This window comes from Ambystoma mexicanum, chromosome 8 (assembly GCF_040938575.1).
Source record: "Ambystoma mexicanum isolate Mex_15411 chromosome 8, UKY_AmexF1_1, whole genome shotgun sequence".
Taxonomy (NCBI): Eukaryota; Metazoa; Chordata; class Amphibia; order Caudata; family Ambystomatidae; genus Ambystoma; species Ambystoma mexicanum.
The window spans coordinates 653,707,256-653,725,248 of NC_090929.1; the positions used below are offsets into that span (position 1 = coordinate 653,707,256).

Genomic DNA, 17,993 nt, shown 5'->3' on the forward strand with positions numbered 1-17,993 from the left:
CGCCCAAAAGAGCGGGGAGAACACACCGCCACGGACCCAGCTGCAAAGAAAAGGACAAGAAATGAGTTTACTAGTGAAGACAAACAACCCCTTTTCTAACCCTTCTCTATCTTTAGAATACCTGAACAGACTCCCTTTAGTCAGAGGAACAGAGTGGAAAGAACTAAGAACAAAAGGAAAATTAACTATAGTCTAGGCTACCAAAAATATGAACAGTGATAGATACAGGTACTAGAATTCCCAGTGGATTTGGATGTGAGTTGACTGATAACAGCAGTGGACACAACGTCAGGTATAAAATAAGAAAAAGGAAAGGTTAGTAGGGAAGCTATACCCATACGGCACGAGGGTCGCACTGGTTTCGGGATGGTGCACCAGCAGCAGAGCATCCTTGTGTGCACTAGTCGATTCCACTTCAGAGAAGATGGCAAGGAAGACAATCTGAACCAAATCCAATATGTCAAACCACAGTCACTGGGAGAGGAGTTTCAGGTTTCTTTCAACTGCCAGAAGAGCAATGGGTGTTAAAGAATCAGGATTTGCCACAGAGGTAAGAAAGCAGTATTTGAGCACAGAGATAAATGGGTGCAGAGGCGGGTGGTAACAAGTTCAAAATGCTACTCCAAGAGTTCGTAAGTAGGCAGGATTATTCCTATGCGCAGGCGGGTAGCAGCAGTAAACAAAATCGCTTACCAGAGAAGTCCGTGAAGGCAAAGGCAGGTCGGTACACAGGAGTTCAAAAAGATTTTAGAATGCAGCAAGAAATGAAGGCGTATCTTCGAATGTGCCGGCTATAACACTAAAGAGAAGGAGAGTCTCAGAAGCACGACACTGCTTTAACAAGAAGGGTGCAGAACCTGAGGAAATCGAGGCTCTGGCTGGGAAACTCAAACTACAGACGTGACTCCGGTTTTCTGGGAAATGAAGTTCGAAGTGACTAGTTTCCACGGTAGCTTCCATTGAGTAAAGAATGGAGCGTGAGAGTGGTGCAGCCCTTTCCGTAATGCCATGACTTTTCTGTGTTTTATTTTATGTGTCAATTGGGGCTTTCCAGCCGCCCTACTTGCATTGGAGGCCAAGTTGACCTGATGTGGGCGCCGACACGGGCGGTACGGCAAACGCCGAAGTGTAACAGCATCCACCCCCAAAGGCGGCGTCGACTCCCTCAAAGCATGGAAGCAGCGCAAAAGCGCCGGGGACCGTAGGTTGCACAGGGGCTCCCAGGTCCTATCCTCAGGACCATATACCTTCCAATCGACCAGATAGTAAGGGCGACCCCTGCAAAGCTGGAAGTACAGAATGTCCGCCACTTCGTATTCCAACTCACCATCCACACGGACAGGAGGGGGACGAGCAGTCAAACGGGCGGAGGGTGTACAAGGCTTCAAGAGGCAAACATGAAATACAGGATGCTGTTTCCAAGAGTCAGGCAACGAAAGGCGCACAACCACAGGATTGATGATCTTCGTGATAGAAAAAGGGCCCACAAATTTAGGCAGCAAGAGACGTTTGCCAGGTATACGCAAATTACGAGTCGATAGCCATACTTTCATGCCCACTGTGTAGATCGGTGCCGGTGTCCTATGACCATCGGCATACTTTTTGGCCCTCACCTGGGCACGAATGAGGTGACTGCAGACTGCCCTGCAGACAAATCTCAATTCTCGGACACAGTCCTGAGCAGCCGGGTTGTCAATGGGAAGTTCTGGGTCCAGAGGCAGAGACCGAGGGTGGTAACCGTACAGAGCGAAGAAAGGAGAAACTCCTGAGGACGTATGCAAGGAATTGTTATATGCAAACTCAGCGGGCGGGAGCACCGCCAACCAAGAAGTCTGGAAGCGCAAGCAGAGACAGCGAAGGAACTGCTCCAGAGTAGCGTTGGCTCTTTCAGTCTGCCCATCGGTTTGAGAATGGTAAGCAGAACTAAAACGATCATCGATGCAAAGGGATGCCGTTAAAGCCTTCCAGAAACGAGAGGCAAACTGAGCGCCATGGTCTGAAACCAAAATAGAGGCTAGACCAAAAAACCGGAACACATTCGTGAGAAAGAGTGACGCCAGAACGGGAGCCGAAGGCAAGCCAGAACATGGGATGAACAGTGCCATTTTGGTAAAATAGTCTATGACCACCCAGATAGTATCATACCCATTCACTGGAGGCAAATCCACAATAAAATCCAAGATATCATGTGCCAAGGCTTGTGGGGCACAGGAAGAGGCTGTGATAGACCCACAGGTTTGGACCGAGTGGTTTTGCACTGGGCACACACAGAGCAGGATGCCACATAGTCAATTACATCACTCGACATAGTAGGCCACCAAGCCCAGCGGAGTAATGCTTCCAGCGTTTTTTGTTGACCTGGATGGGCCGCCATCAACGAGTCATGAGACCAAGCAATGGCACGCAGACGTGCCGTCCCGGGAGGTACAAATAAACAACCTTGGATAAACTGTAGACCTTGTACAACGTTGAGGTTTAGTGACGCGCACTCCTTCATGTGCGAAGAGACCCAGGCCGAAATCAGCACACAAAGTGAAGGTTGAGGAGTGCAAGCACAGAGTAGGCTGTTAGGTAGTAAGAGAGGGCGGTCATTAGTAATATCGCAAGGACTGGTGGAATGGTGTGACAGAGCGTCCGCACAAGTTTTGAAACGGGCTGGTCGGTATGTTATAGTAAAATTAAATTGGGAAAAGAAAAGATGCCAAAGGGCCTGCCGGGCCGTAAGGCAATTCATGGATTTGAAAGCGAGGAGGCTCCGATGATCTGAATAAACCGTAACCTGATGTCAAGCACCCAGGAGGTGGTGTCGCCACTCTGAAAATGCCTCCTTAATGGCCAGTAATTCTCATTCCGTAATAGGATAATTGCGCTCATGCAGAGCTAATTTTCTCTAAAAGTATGCAACAGGGTGTATTTCACCAGAGTGGGGACACCTTTGTGATAAAACTGCTCCAACAGCAGAGCCTGACGCATCGGCTTCTACCAGGAAAGGAAGCAGTGGGTTTGGATGTTGTAATACCGGGACGGTTGAAAATGCAGCTTTCAGTGTCTCAAAAGCTAGCTGAACCTCCAGGTTCCATACATAGGTTTTTTTTTAACTTGTTAATGCCGTTAGAGGGGCAGAGATTGCGGAAAAAGAATGGATGAAGTGTCTGTAGAAGTTTGAGAAACCTAAAAAAGACTGTAGGGCCTTGGTTGAGGCAGGCACAGGCCATTCCAATATGGCCTTGACCTTAGAACGACTCATCCGGATACCTTGACTGGTAAGGTCATACCCCAAGAATTCCACCTGATTGGAATTGAAAATGCACTTCTCTGCTTTGACGTAAAGATGATTTTCTCTTAACCTTTGCAGACAATACGTACATTCGCTGTATGTTCTTCTTTAGTGGAAGAGTATATCAATATATCGTCTAGATAAACTATAACGAACTGTTCCAGACAGTCATGAAATATGTCATTCATGAATGCCTGAAAAGTGGCTGGGGCATTGCAGAGCCCGAAAGGCATCACAAGGTATTTGTATAGTCCATACCGGGTTTTGAAGGCGGTTTTCCATTCGTCCCCTTTTCTAATCCGAACAAGGTTATAAGCACCTCGGAGGTCAAGCTTGGTAAAAATCACAAAAGAACCAAGTTGGTCCAAAAGTACTGATATCAGTGGAAGAGGGTATTGGTTTTTTACCGTTACAGCATTTAAAGCCTGGTAATCTATACATGGGCGGAGATCCCCCTCCTTCTTCGGAACAAAGAAGAGGGGGACGCCGCCGGAGACCTTGATGGTCTAATGAATCCTGTGGCCAGGGCTTTATCTATATATTCCTTTAACACTGTGTCTTCTGGTACTGTCAGAGAATAGACCCTGCCAGATGGTATTTTAGCCCCTGGTAAGAGGTCTATGGGGCAGTCGTAGGGCCTATGAGGCGGTAACAGGTTGGCTCCCCCCTTATCGAATACATCAAGAAAAGAGTGATATTCTGTAGGAATTTCGGTTTTACTGCCATGAGAGATGGCTCCAATTACTGACAATGAGGCCACCAAAGCCTGGGATGAAGATTCCAAGCACACATTGGTGTCCTGGAAACACTTCTCATTACATTAATTGGAAGGGAACTGTACACTCTTTGTTGCCAGTCAATGGCAGGATTGTGGTGTTGCAACCACGGGATACCCAAAATGACTTGGAACTGAGGGGCCTTGATCAGATCAAACGAGATAGTCTCCGAGTTTGTATGCGAACGAGGGATGTGCTTTGTGTGACCAGGCCAGAAATCAGAGAGGTGCCGTCAACAGCATGGACTGCCTCAGGCTGCGCCCAAGTCAGCACCGATATGTTATTGCTGGTGGCGTAATCATAGTCCATATAGTTTCCAGGGGCACCTGAGTCTATTACAGCAAAGGAAGAGAAGAAAGTATCAGGAGCGGTGGTGAAAATCACCGGCAAACTAACGGGAGCAGAAGCAGCACCTTGTGAGTCCAAAGAAAACACCCCGGCGTAGGGACTCGGTCTAGCGCCGGGTTTTGGCGTTTCCCGTCTTCTTGACAGGTTTCTTAGGGCAATCCTTCAGCTGGTGTTCGGCTGACCCACAGTACATACAGAGGTTGTGTGATCTACGGTACTCACGTTGTGCTGGGGTCAAGGGGCTACGAACTGCCCCAACCTGCATAGGTTCTGGAGTGGAAGTGGAGGGGCTGACGGAGTCTAATGCGGCAGGTACGGGAATCGGCGCTTTGTGTTCCCCTTTTCTCTCTGCCCTCCTAGCATCTATTTGCAAGACCAGGTCCAGTAATTCACCAAATGTGGTGACCACAGGACCGTTGCTAGAATATCTTTTAGTTCATCTGAGAGGCCTTTATAGAACACGGCTGATTTTTTCTCTTCGGGCCAATCCGTCTCTGCAGCTAACTGATTGAATCTCGTCAGATATTTGAACAGAGAAGAGGTGCCTTGATGTAAGTTCAAAAATTCCAAATCCGTAGTCTGAGATTTATAACAAGTGTCAAAGACCCTGTTCATGGCTGTAACGAGTGTATCGCAGTCATAGAGAACGTAACTATTAGACTCAAGTAGCAGAATGGCCCAGGCTGCGGCTGTTCCTCCAAGATGGGAGAGGACAAAGGCTGCTTTTGTGGTAGAATTTGGGAAAGCCGTAGGGCGGCATAGGAAGTGCAGTTTGCACTGCTTTATAAACGTTCGGTATTGCTTAGGGTCTCCAGTAAAGCGCTCAGGGGGGGCCGATGGGAACTGCGTGGCCATAAGGACGGGAGCAGCAGTAAAGCCTGATGCGGAAGGTGACGTAGCACCAGAGCCTGACGCAGTGGCTGCAGATATGTCAATTCCTTTAGTTTGGGGAGTTGGAAAACTCCGTAAGGCATCAATCCTATGATGGATGGCCTCATGTGCCGTGGTCATGTCGGCTCGGAGTTCGGACACCAAACAAACCAAAGTGTTCAAGGGGTCCGCTTCTTCCATGGCTTCTGTTTTTGTTACTCACCGGAAGAGGGAGTACGAGGACAGGAGACCGGAAGTACAGATTTGGAGAAAGTTGCTTGAAGAGCTCGGGTTGGAGCCTCCAACCGAGCCTCCTCTCTGTGAGGGAAATAAACTCTTTTTGACGATATGACCTCTTGCTGGATGTTGTACCAGGCAAGAGGACTGATCGCCCAAAAGAGCGGGGAGACCACACCGCCACGGACCCAGCTGCAAAGAAAAGGACAAGAGGTGAGTTTACTAGTGAAGACAAACAACCCCTTGTCTAACCCTTCTCTATCTTAATACCTGAACAGACTCCCTTTAGTCAGAGGAACAGAGTGGAAAGAACTAAGAACAAAAGGAAAATTAACTATAGTCTAGGCTACCAAAAATATGAACAGTGATAGATACAGGTACTAGAATTACCAGTGGATTTGGATGTGAGTTGACTGATAACAGCAGTGGACACAACGTCAGGTATAAAATAAGAAAAAGGAAAGGTTAGTAGGGAAGCTATACCCGTACGGCACGAGGGTCGCACTGGTTTCGGGATGGTGCACCAGCAGCAGAGCGTCCTCGTGCGCACTAGTCAATTCCACTTCAGAGAAGATGGCAAGGAAGACAATCTGAACTAAATCCAATATCTCAAACCACAGTCACTGGGAGAGGAGTTTCAGGTTTCTTTCAACTGCCAGAAGAGCAATGGGTGTTAAAGAATCAGGATTTGCCACAGAGGTAAGAAGGCAGTATTTGAGCACAGAGAGAAATGGGTGCACAGGCGGGTGGTAACAAGTTCGAAATGCTACTCCAAGAGTTTGTAAGTAGGCAGGATTATTCCTATGCACAGGCGGGTAGCAGCAGTAAACAAAATCGCTTACCAGAGAAGTCTGTGAAACAGAGATAAAGATCCGATGCACTGACTGGCCGCAGAAATTTTCAAAACGCCTTCCAAAGAAGTCTGTGAAAGCAGGCAAGGTTTCAGTACACAGGCGGGCGGCAGAAATGTCCAAAACGCTATACAAAGAAGTCTGTGAAAGCAGGCAGGGTTTCAGTGCACAGGCGGGCGTCAGAAATGTCCAAAACGCTTTCCAAAGTAGTCCGTGAAAGCAGGCAGGGTTTCAGTGCACAGGCGGGCGTCAGAAATTTCCAAAACGCTTTCCAAAGAAGTCCGTGAAGGCAAAGGCAGGTCAGTACACAGGAGTTCAAAAAGATTATAGAATGTAGCAAGAAATGAAGACATAACTTCGAATGTGCCGGCTATAACACTAAACAGAAGCAGAGTCTCAGAAGCACGACACTGCTTTAACAAGAAGGGGGCAGAACCTGAGGAAATTGAGGCTCCGGCTGGGAAACTCAAACTACAGCCGTGACTCGGGTTTTCTGTGAAATTAAGTTCGAAGCGGCTACTTTCCACGGTAGCTTCCATTGAGTAAAGAATGGAGCGTGAGAGTGTCGCAGCCCTTTCCGTAATGCCACGACTTTTCTGTGTTTTATTTTATGCGGCAATTGGGGCTTTCCAGCCGCCCTACTTGCATTGGAGGCCAAGGTGACCTGATGTGGGCGCCGACCCGGGCGGGACGGCAAACGCTGAAGTGTAACAGTGGTCATAGGAAAGACGTTTTACAGCTATGTATAACACTCAAGTTATTCGTTTCTGAGAAGAGAGTCAATTTAGCTATGGTGGAAGGTTGCTAGATAAAGCGTCTTAGTGAATTTTCTCAGGGAAAAACTAACCATGTTATTAGAGGTAACCTGGGAAAAAGTTATCGAATTATTTGAGGTAGTGGGGTTACAATGTTTTTTAATCAACTCGCAGGGCATCTTCTGTGGGGCATTGAAATTCAGGAGTTGCTCCTTTAATTATGTATTTTTGTTTGAATGTTTTTATATTTTGGTGACAATTGTGATGAAATTAATTTTGCATAGGGTCAGTGACTGCATTTTTAACAAGATTTTCTTCTGGTGTTTCATCTCTTGAAGATGAAGGCTGGCCCACAGCTGCAGTCCTATTGAATAGCTTGGTGTAACAAATAGTGGCATCTCCAGTGACCACCCACCACAGAAATGGAAGAGAGTCTTCCAGAAAATCTGCGGGGGTTGAAGAGATTAAAGTAATCAATTTATTCAGTCTCCAATTCACATGGCTCTTAGTTCTTGCCCTCAAAAAGTGCAATGTTCCTTCCAAACAGAAAATAAATGGATTGGTGCAACAAATAGCCCAGTGCTTGCTCCCACCACAGAAATGGAAGAAAGAATACCAGAAAATCAGTAGAGTTGTATAGATGAAAACAATCAATATGTGCTCTACCTAATTCATCCGGCTTTGCAAGTGTTGTCCCTGCTCTCAGAAAATGCAAAGCGCCCGAGAAACAAAATAAAAACATTCAATAATGCAATAACATCAAAATGTAGCAGCAGAGAATGCAAGCAATGTAAAATATAGCCATGATAAGTGTCAACAAAGCCTTTTCAGACTGGGTTTAGACAGTCAAGTTAAAAGAAGATACCTGATCATGTAGGTTAGGGACCACTTAAGGTAATGACACCTGAGGCACTTATCTAACCTAAATGTAAAGGCAATGATAGAGGTCACAAGTTCCATCACTGAATGGATAATATGGCAAAGTCTAACCATTTTCACTATCAACAATTCCTAAAAAAGCTAGAAAGCCTGTGTCCTTGGCTGGCTTGTCTTTGCTTAACAAAGGTATGCGGTGTAAGGAACTCATGGTGGCAACAGTAAAGACAGACACAAGTGATCACAATTCAAGTGTATTTATTAAACTGTATATGCAATCTAAAACACCTAATCTAAACCTAAATCTAAGATTGGAGCAAGCTACGACCATCAAATAACAATAAGGCACTTCTAGTGGCGTCTTGTCAAATAAAAGGGGCTATATACTAAGAAAGACATATTGCCAATCCTTACGCTAAATACAAACAAAGAGTGTGGGATAGGGTTCACAGGAAATAAAGAAGTGTTCACAAATAATAAGTCAGAATGCGGTAGTCGGGTCTCCTTTTCTCACATTTTGAGCAAGGGACAAGGGAGGACCCCAGAGCACAGCACACCCTCGAGCTTTCCCAGCTAAAACTAACAGTTCTGCTCTCACCTATCAGAGCCTTCGGTGGTTAAGTGTCTTTTCTACAAAAAGTCTCCTGCCTCGGAGGATCTGACGTGTTCCAAAATAATTTTAAAAAGTTCCTTTCTGCTTGCACGTTGGGTGATGTCTTTTCACCCCTTGGATCCCCCTCTTCCGGGCTCAGACCCCTCTCGAATGTCAGCCTCTCTCTGTCGGGTTCACTACGGCTTTCAACACAATCTTCTCTGTGCCATTCACGAATCTTAATGTCTTTTTAAACAGTTCACTGTGGACAACCCTCTGCCGTGTTTCACTCTTGTCAACACACTGTTGAATCGGGACTTTTGGCTTTGCCCCTTCTTTATCGGCATCCCTCCATCGGGTTCACTCTTCTAAACTTTATAAGGCGGGATTTGTTTCCTTTAGCTTGACCATCACTTGCCAGTAAAAGACTTTCACCTGTACGGAGGATTTTGCTATACGCCCGTATGACCACTTCGACCCAAGTCTCTTGCACCGTTCCCAAGGCCTTCTGGTAACGGTAGATTCAACCATAGGGTAATCGCCCAGAGTTTCTCAAGAGAACACCCAGATGGTGTCTGTCTCCTCTGTAGCTGGTTTTCCCCTCTCATATCAAACAGTTCTTTGAACTTTCTTCAATTAGCCATTTTGCTACATTTGTTCAGACACAATTTGCTTTCTTATCGGCTCTCCCTGCGACTCACCGGGTGGGATAATCTGCTTGGCTTTTCTTTTCTCTGGAGTCAAGGCCGGCACCACGGTGGCAAGCATCTCCCCTCAGCTTAGTTATCAGCAGAGGAGGGCCTCCTGTACCGTTGACATCTGCAGCGACACACGCTGGCTATTATTCACGGTCTTACGATTCCTTCAGCTGAGGTTTCACGAGCCTTGGTCAGAAAGGGAAATGTTGCTTCTCTCCTTATCACCCTCTCGGCGTGCGCCGTCTTTCTCCTCCTCTTGAACTGCTGTGCTGAGATAGCTCGCTCATCTTGCGGTCCGCCTTACACGTCTTGTGTTCTTGTGCTCCATCTTTTATCCCCATGGGGAAAGGAAAGGGACGTCAGGTGTGTGATTCTGGTTAATTGCCTGACTCTGCCTGACCTTGTGTCGGGACATGTCAGGTAAACATATCTAGGGTTAGTCTGCCATCTTCCATGATGTAAGAAAGTGTTTGTGTCAAAAAGGGGGGTTGGTCATGAGATATTATATTCTTCGTCCCCGGGGGTTGGGGGGGTTTGGTAAATTCAGACGGGTGAGATTGGTAGGGTTTGTGAAGAAAACGTAATGACCGGGATTATTAATATGAAATAAACAAGGGAGATTGTGGGAACGATAGCGTTTTATCTGAGCAGGTTGGGAGAGCGAGAACTAATAATCAGAGGGACGGGAAGGAGAATGATAGGGGGTATTCGGATAGGACATAGGAAAACAGGCATTCTGGGACAGCTAGTTTCCGAGTGTAACAGGTTTTGGGCTCCTAGTTGGTTTACCAGAGGTGTTGTTTTTTTTTTTTAAGTGAGCTTCTTTGGGGGGGAAGGGAGGGAGAAGTGGAATAACCACAAAAAATCTCAGGGACTTCACCCCCTCACCTTCTTCCTCGGTATAATACTGCGTCTCCCTTTGGGCATTCCCCTGAGCATAATCCTGGGTTCCCCTACCCAGGGGATCATCTCTCGCTCGCCTACCCCCAGGGTTGGGATCTGAGAGGGCAAGTTCCTCCCTGGCCACCTGAATAAGGGATTACCAAGATCTACTTGGGAGAATACCCTCAGCTTTCTCACAGTGGTAACAGTGTTTTGTACTTCTGCTTAGAACTTGGCAACAGGTTTCTTGTGAATGTCATTTGCGGATGATGCATGCATAGACAAACACCCACCCACACTCATCATCACCCTGATCATCTCTAGAATGTACACAACAGCCCCAATAACAAGCAAGCTCAGACACCCATACCACGAGGGGCAACCAACAAATACAGCACTCGCTTTTGCAGATCGTGCATGCCCACACAAACACCCATAACCAAAAATGCCAAAAGAGTAACATTTCCACATTGAAAAAACAATATCATTAGAAAAAACATGTTTTTTTAAAAAGAAGTTAACATTACTACCTACAAAAACGGGGCGTATACAAGCATTGTGAGTGCAAGCGTTAAGGTACAAACACAGTTGAAATTAATGATTTCATTCATCCAAAAAAGACCACCAAATTATACCTCAACTCACGTTAAATATTAGTAGGTTTACTGATATTTGTGCAGTAGTGGTGTAATGCATATAAATAGAGTGGAAAATAAGGTATTTAAGTGACATTATAGTTACAGCACAAAACAAGAAAACCCAATACATAATAAGCTCATCCACTGGCATTCTACCTAAAGCCATCCGGATCTACCTTGATATACAGAAAAAGAAATGCCAGGGACAAAACCGCCAACTTTTTAACTCTAATTTACGACATTTACTTACAGTTTTTTTGCATTTTGTTTCTTTTTTTGGTGTTGGGGAGACCCCCCCCCCCGCAGCCCTTTCCAACATCCTTCCACCATTATTTACTGCCTAACCCAACTCGCCATCTATTTATTGCAAAATGGTGCAAACATCCTGCTTATTTTTTAAATGGAAAAATTTGTTTTTTTTGGCCTTTGCATTTTTGGATCCGTTTTTCTTAGGCGATACCAAGCCATCCTAACTCGACCAACGCCTTGCACGGCTCCGAATGCCCGATGTTGTGCCAACTGACATGGAAAATCTGGTCTTGAAAATAGTCCTTGGAGCTCATTTCAGCTTTGTTTTCTGCTGGCCTTTCATCAAAATAAAACTGGCTTAACCTGTCTGTGGCACTAATGCTTTTCCTTAGCGCTTCTAGTTACTCATGTGCTGTATGGTCTGTGGGTTTGTTCATGTAATTTGTGAGGCATTGCATGGCGTCATGAGCGGTGCATGGCAGTGGCCATGGATGGAGGTGGCCGAGTTATGGATGCTTTAGGAATTTGCTTGAATTATGAAATTTTATTTTAGCCCATTGTACTACTTAAATGTCTGTTAATAGTTAAGCAGTTTCTAGATATTCAATTTCAGGCTGTGAATACATTGATTAATTAACAATTTGTATATTGCGAAAAGGCATAAGGATATATATATCAACTAACTGCAGATCGTGACTGGAAATTGTCCTGTGTAGTTTGGCAAGAACAGTGTGGGTCTGAGGGTGAACTTCTACTGGCATGTTACCTTCGTATCCAGAGTGAATTCTTTCCGCTAGAGCTAGACAGCAGGGCTCAACCTCGGGGGTCAAAGAGGTGCATACTCGGACAGAGTACGGCGTGATCCGGAAAGGGAAGTACTGCAGGTCGTGACATCCGTCCTTCCCTCCCCTGTGAAAATACACGTCCTTTAATCAGCTCTTTGACATTTTAAAGACATAGCAACTTCATCAAATCACTTGTCGTTTTCCACGTCTACATAACACAAGCAAAAGGAAACTCCTTGATAAGCCACTGTGGTAACAGATGTCAGTGAACAAACTCAACTAAGTTTGCTTTAGTGCTAAGGGTAGAAAGACTGACTGGTGCGATCAAACAGACACAGGTTTACAACCCCAAAACTGGCTTCTTCTGCATTATAACCTGAACCTACAATTTGGTTAATTTTAACTGACAATCAAATAATACATATTAAAATGCATATTGGGAGATACACAGGGACTTCCTTGTAATGTCCATACAGCCCTGAAGTAGGAGAGTTTCCTCAGATTTGAACCTTGGGTGTTTCTGCTGTACTGCTTATTTTGAGATATCAGACTCTAGAAGGTAGGGTGATGACCATTTAGTGTGCTTCCATGTGACAGTCTAAGTTACTCATTTCAATACGGTCTGTCAAGAACTGGAGGAACAGAACATGCACACTCTGGTTTGCAAGGTTCTCAAAAGGGGTAACTGGAGGAGTCAGGATGAGTAGTAACACAAAAGAGAATACAAGGGAAAAGGCCTTTCTGTCATCGTGAAACCACAACAAAGGCTCAGTATCTTGGACACCCCAAAGGTTCCTCCGGGGTTTCGCAGAAATAGAGGCGTGGGAGACTGGCCCATAGGATTGAAAAGGACAGTTAAGCAGCTTTCCCTAGACTGTCTAGGGAACGTATTGGGCCTCTTTGGCAAAAGGCCTTGCATTGCATTACTGGGCCTGGGTTTCTGGAGCGGTTCTCTTAACCCAAAAGTAGGATTTTCTACACACTCTGTGTGGATAAACAATCAGGATCAGCCAGGGGCTGACGAGGGTCTGTTGTACCACCTACGTATGTGACCTCACTTAACAAGGCACCCCTTTCTCACACGAGGTCCCCCATTCTTCCCCAACTGGTGATCTATTGGTGATCTTGATGCAGATGTTAGAAAGTTAAAAGCCTTGCTTCTCCACAGGAACACACCAACATTACTGGAAATGGGTGCATAGGAAAGAATACACGCCACAGGGGTTACAATAATACCTATCATATGATTGAAATAAAGGGTATTCTTGTTTCATTCATACCCTTTCCAAAATTGGGATGGTATACTGAGGTACAGGACTCTCATGTCCTGTACCATGCCCCTGCTTAGACATAACCTGTTGCTAGGTGGGAAGGGAAGTAGAACTGACTGGGAAGAGTAGGAGTGTGATTAACATTACCAGTAAATCATTAGGACATTACCACTTTGTTCCTCTCCCTCAGTGCAGTCCTTATACCCTGGGAGATACCAAGCAGCCAGGCCATAATTGAGCCTGTAAATTATACTGATCGTATTTAATGTTAACACATTTGGGGATTTTAATCTTTAAAAAATGGTTAAGTAAGCACAAGAGAGCTGGAAAACTCAGACAAACCTTAACGAGTGCATTTCTTGGCAATAATTCAGTATAATTACTCTTTGATCGATGTTTGTGCTATAGACAAACCCACCTAACTGAATAGGTTCCCGTCCATAGTGCTATTATGGTAAGGGTGATAACAGCAAAGTGCCAGACAGTCTTGTATGCCAGCTAAGTGATAATGAAAGATGATGCAAGCGCAATCATATGCTAGCATCTGCAAACGGGGTGCGGGGCTAGGCGGAAGTGCCACATTCAACTACAATAAAGTATACCGTTGCCAATATGATGCGTGCGAATACAATGCTGATCAAACTTGCCTGATCCTGCAGAAAAATGACTTCACTTGAGTGTATTCATAGAGGGATGGCGCTGGAAATAAGAGAAATGAAAAATGATTAGCATTGCAAGATTGCAGGCACGGAAACATGGCCACCCTCCTCTACTCTGTGCCAACATAGCTGCTAGGAAGAAATGAAATGAGAAACTATCCACGAACAGTAAGTAACAGCATAGAATAACTTTCTTTTCTCGTTCTATGCGCTATGCATATGGGGGAGGGGAGGGGAGTGGATGGGAGAGAGAGAGAGAGAGAGAGAGAGAGAGAGAGAGAGGGAGAGAGAGAGAGAGAATCTTTTGTTGGTTACTGGGGTCCCTTATATGTGTTTTCAAAGGGCACTGACAGGCAATAACCTCCCTCCCACAAGGCACACAACATACTGAACTACGGCTAGGAAATTGTGTTTTGATGACATCAACAACGTCATCAATTATTCTTGAGTATATTATTAAAGAGCCAGTTATTCTAGGTTAAAAACGATTTCCCCTGTAGAGCTCCAAGATACAGATAGGGTGAGAGAACTCTTAAGGGACTTAAGAGGATTCTCTTAACAAAAACAGGTTCTTCTCTATAACAAAATGTGGCAGGATGGGATTCACTGACATCGGTCAACCCTACTTTAAAGGGCCCAGTGTTCTGAGTCCCAAATCCAATTCCCTAGTCTATAACCATGTGCTCCTCAGTGCCCACACCGAGGACAATGCACTGTAGTGCCCATGTAAACTCCTTTGTCCTTGACCCAGGACTAATTCTCTGAGGAATTATAGTCCTAAATTGCATCTATCTCTTTACCTGCCTTGCACTGACCTCTGGATCGTAGGCTGGCCCTAGGGATATCTCCTGGCTTGTTCCACTCACTCCCTCTGCAACAGAGTCAGCGACGTGAGCCTATTAGTGGCAAATGGAACTCTCCCAACCAGGGGATGGCGACCCACCAGAGCGTCTGCCAAAGTCGATTGTAAGGCCAGAGTCAGGGTGAGGGAGCTGGGAGGACCCGTCTCTGAACCCCCTTATCGTGCAATGCACACCTGTATCTTTAGTACCACTGTCTGTAACAGCATGTCTTAAAAGCTTGTATCTGGTTGAAGTTAACCTTATTTCTAACAGACCTGCTCAAAAATGCAGTTTATTCCCAGCGGGAAACTCCATTAATAGAGGTACCAACGCCAAACGTGGGTGTTGCCCCTTTGATGACCTTCACATTACTGGCCACTACGCAGACTCCACGAGACAGCAGTAAGGTGATGCAAGTAGGCAGAAAAAATGAGACACTGCTACAGCAAGCCCACGAATGCCTAAGTATGGAAAATGGGGGGGAGGGCTAAAAAGGGTTGTCAAAAGCATGGGACGCTCTGACCCACCACAGGGGAAAAAGGGAGCAACCGATTTCCTCAAGAGGTCAGGCACAGACAGGGACCAACGGGAAGGAAGTGGTCAGACAAAAAGGCCCAGGTTTAAAGCAGTGCACAGTGACATCAGGAGAGGTGGCGGGTCAAAGGAGCATGTGGAGCGCAGAAGCTGTAGCAGAGTGCTGAGGACATGTTGAAGACTGTGGAATAGAGTGAAGGTCAGGTAGTGTGGCAGCAAAGGGGAAAGAATAGTGAGGGAGGAGAGCTACTGGCCGATAGTTGACGGGATTGGTAGAGTCAGTTTAGGGCTTTTTAATGATAGAAATTACACTTGCAACCTTGAAGCAGGCTGGGAAGCCATCAAAATCAATTGAATGGGGAGGAGAGATGGGAAAGGGCAAGGGGTGAAAGCTCCTTAACAATCTGGGCGGGGGGTGGTCCACAGGGGCAAACAAAGGGTTCAAAGGATGGGACAAATTCAAAGAGAATTTTGGGGCATGGAAATAGGTGGGGAGATGGGTAGAGAGGGAGAGAAGAAATCAAGGGAGGGATATGAGAGTGGTATGGATATTTCAGATACTTACAATTTTAAAAGTGAAGGGGCCAAGTCGTTAGCACAGAAGGAATCCTGCCCTTCTCCACTGCTATCACGTGTCTATGCTAATCTTCCTATCCTTTCCTGAAAAAATGTTGTATCTTCTTTTTTTTTTTTTACAACTCCCACCTTTTCAATATTTGAACCATGTAAGGCTCTGAGACCCTCTGTGTAAGGCCAAAGCTAAATAAAATTTTAAATAAATAAATAAGGAAGTGCAAAGCGTTCTAAGATGAAGAGGGGACAGCATGACTTGTAAAACGCAGTAGAGATTGCACGGATAACAGCGTACATTGGCGACTAGAGTGGTGAAAAGGGATGCTTCACAGAGTCAAAGAGCCATGCCGAAGGAGAGAAGGGCCTTTTTGTAGATGAGAAGTGTGTGTGTGCTATCTTTACACCATTCCCAAAGGTGCTGTTGCATTCTGAGTGAGTTGAGTTCATTCTGGATGCTGGGAGAGAATGTAGAAAGATTAGCAGCGCTCATAAGTATGATCAGGATTTTAGTGGACAACAAGTGAAAGAGGAAGTCAAGGTCAGATATGGAGAGTAGATGAGGAGAATGAGGATATGTGTAGGTGGGAGGAGATGAGCAGCAGTGACTTCAAAGGTTGGTAGCAAAAGGTCAGGAGGATGACTGGGGCAGAAGGGTGAGACTTGCCAGCCCTTAGGTGAACCCCCCCTTCTTTTGGGAGATCAGGAGGAGTGAGAGAATATAGTATAATCAGTGTGAAGGATAGCACCATGCTCTTAATGTTATGAATGTTTATGAGGCTGGAGTGATCAACATTTTACGATCACTCTTTTTGGGGCTCCTTTCTACCTCTTAGGTAGTTGGAGCACCTTGTATACTGCGCCCCCAAGTTGATGCATCATGCAGAGAGATCATTGTAGAGTGTAGGTGGCTACTGTGGCCTCCTCTCTGCCATGCAACAACCCCAATAAGAATTGTAACAGATCTAGAAGTAAACAAGACTTCATATACATGACTTTAAAGATTTTAAATCCTTACTTATGCCCTTTTATTTTATTGGTGACACCAAACCATTATGCAGAGCCCAGGATCAAAGCCTTTTGTAACATCGATATATGCATACCAAGCATAGTCAGGTCTCATCTAGTTTTTTACGCTAAAAATGCCAGGCATTTGTTCCTGTTTTGAAATTCTTCAAAAGCAGAGAGAGGGACAAAGAGAAGTTGGAAATCTTGCAGAAGCAAGCTACACCTGTTCTTCCTCTTGTACACTCAGAGGTAGAATTCCATCCTAAGGATGAATAGAGCAGAATGCTCTGCAGTTGTTATTGTGGGACCAATGTCAAAGAAACATTCAAGAACTTAAGAATAGAGAGGGAGGGCGGAGAGATACTGACCGATAGTTGGCAGGATTGGTAGAGTCAGTGGAGAGCTTTTCATTGATATGAATTATCTTGCTACCTTGAAGCTGGGAAGTAATCAAGAGAAAATGAGACATAGAAGAGGGGGGAGAGATGGGAACAGGCAAGAGGTGCAAGCTCCTTAATATGGGCGAGAAAACAGGGGCAAAAAAGGGTTGACATTTTTAAGGATGGGGCAAATTCAAAAGGAAAGTTGGGAGAAATGGACATATGGAAGAGGTGGCGGAGATAAGTAGAGAGGGGGAGAAGGAACATGGTAGGGCTAGAAGAGCAGTGTGTTCCAGCTATTTAGAAGAGGAGTAGGAGGCAAAAGTATTGGAAGCAAAAATTATCCTTCGGTGAGTAGGAGGCAGCATGGCTTGTGTGATTAATCAACTTCCGGGGTACCAGTAGTCCAGGGGGGTAAATATAAATCAGCCCCACACCTATAATAATACACCAGAAGGGATTATAACAGATCAGAATAACAATCAAATTATAAACCTCCTTGTCCAATCTTGGTCCAATCTTGGTAACGAAAATGGAACGGCAGGCTTGTCTCCAAAAGGTTGTGGATTGTTGGTTAGTCGCAACACAGCAAAAATACAATTTTTACCCAATGTTTATGGACAGTCAAGGTTGTATTCAAAATATCTACTTCATTAATCCCAACAGACAATTTCAAAGAAGGAAAAGGGATGCACGCTGGATACTGACAGGAGGGTAGTTGGTATGGTTAACCACAACAGTTTATGTTTTCTTGGCTTCAGCACAAGGGAGCAATGTGTCTTAATATGTCTGTAGGGGTCTTCTGGGAAGGACCAGAGGGACAGAATCACAATGTATCTTGTGCTGTAGGTGTTCTTGGTAGGTGTTCTTGGTACTCGGGAACACCTGGTGATCT

At 45.3% G+C, this 17,993-nt stretch overlaps 1 protein-coding gene across 7 annotated transcripts in view; it reads right to left on the minus strand.

Annotated features, from left to right (window-relative positions):
• PER3 (period circadian regulator 3) overlaps positions 1 to 17,993 on the minus strand; it is a 494,927-nt gene that overhangs the window by 206,475 nt on the left and 270,459 nt on the right. For all 7 annotated transcript variants that reach the window (XM_069610411.1, XM_069610410.1, XM_069610408.1 and 4 more), the window contains 2 exons: positions 13,753 to 13,804; positions 11,816 to 11,958 (listed from right to left, as the gene is read on the minus strand). In XM_069610411.1, coding sequence (XP_069466512.1) covers positions 11,816 to 11,958; positions 13,753 to 13,804 — 195 coding nt within the window. The remainder of the gene's footprint in view (positions 1 to 11,815; positions 11,959 to 13,752; positions 13,805 to 17,993) is intronic.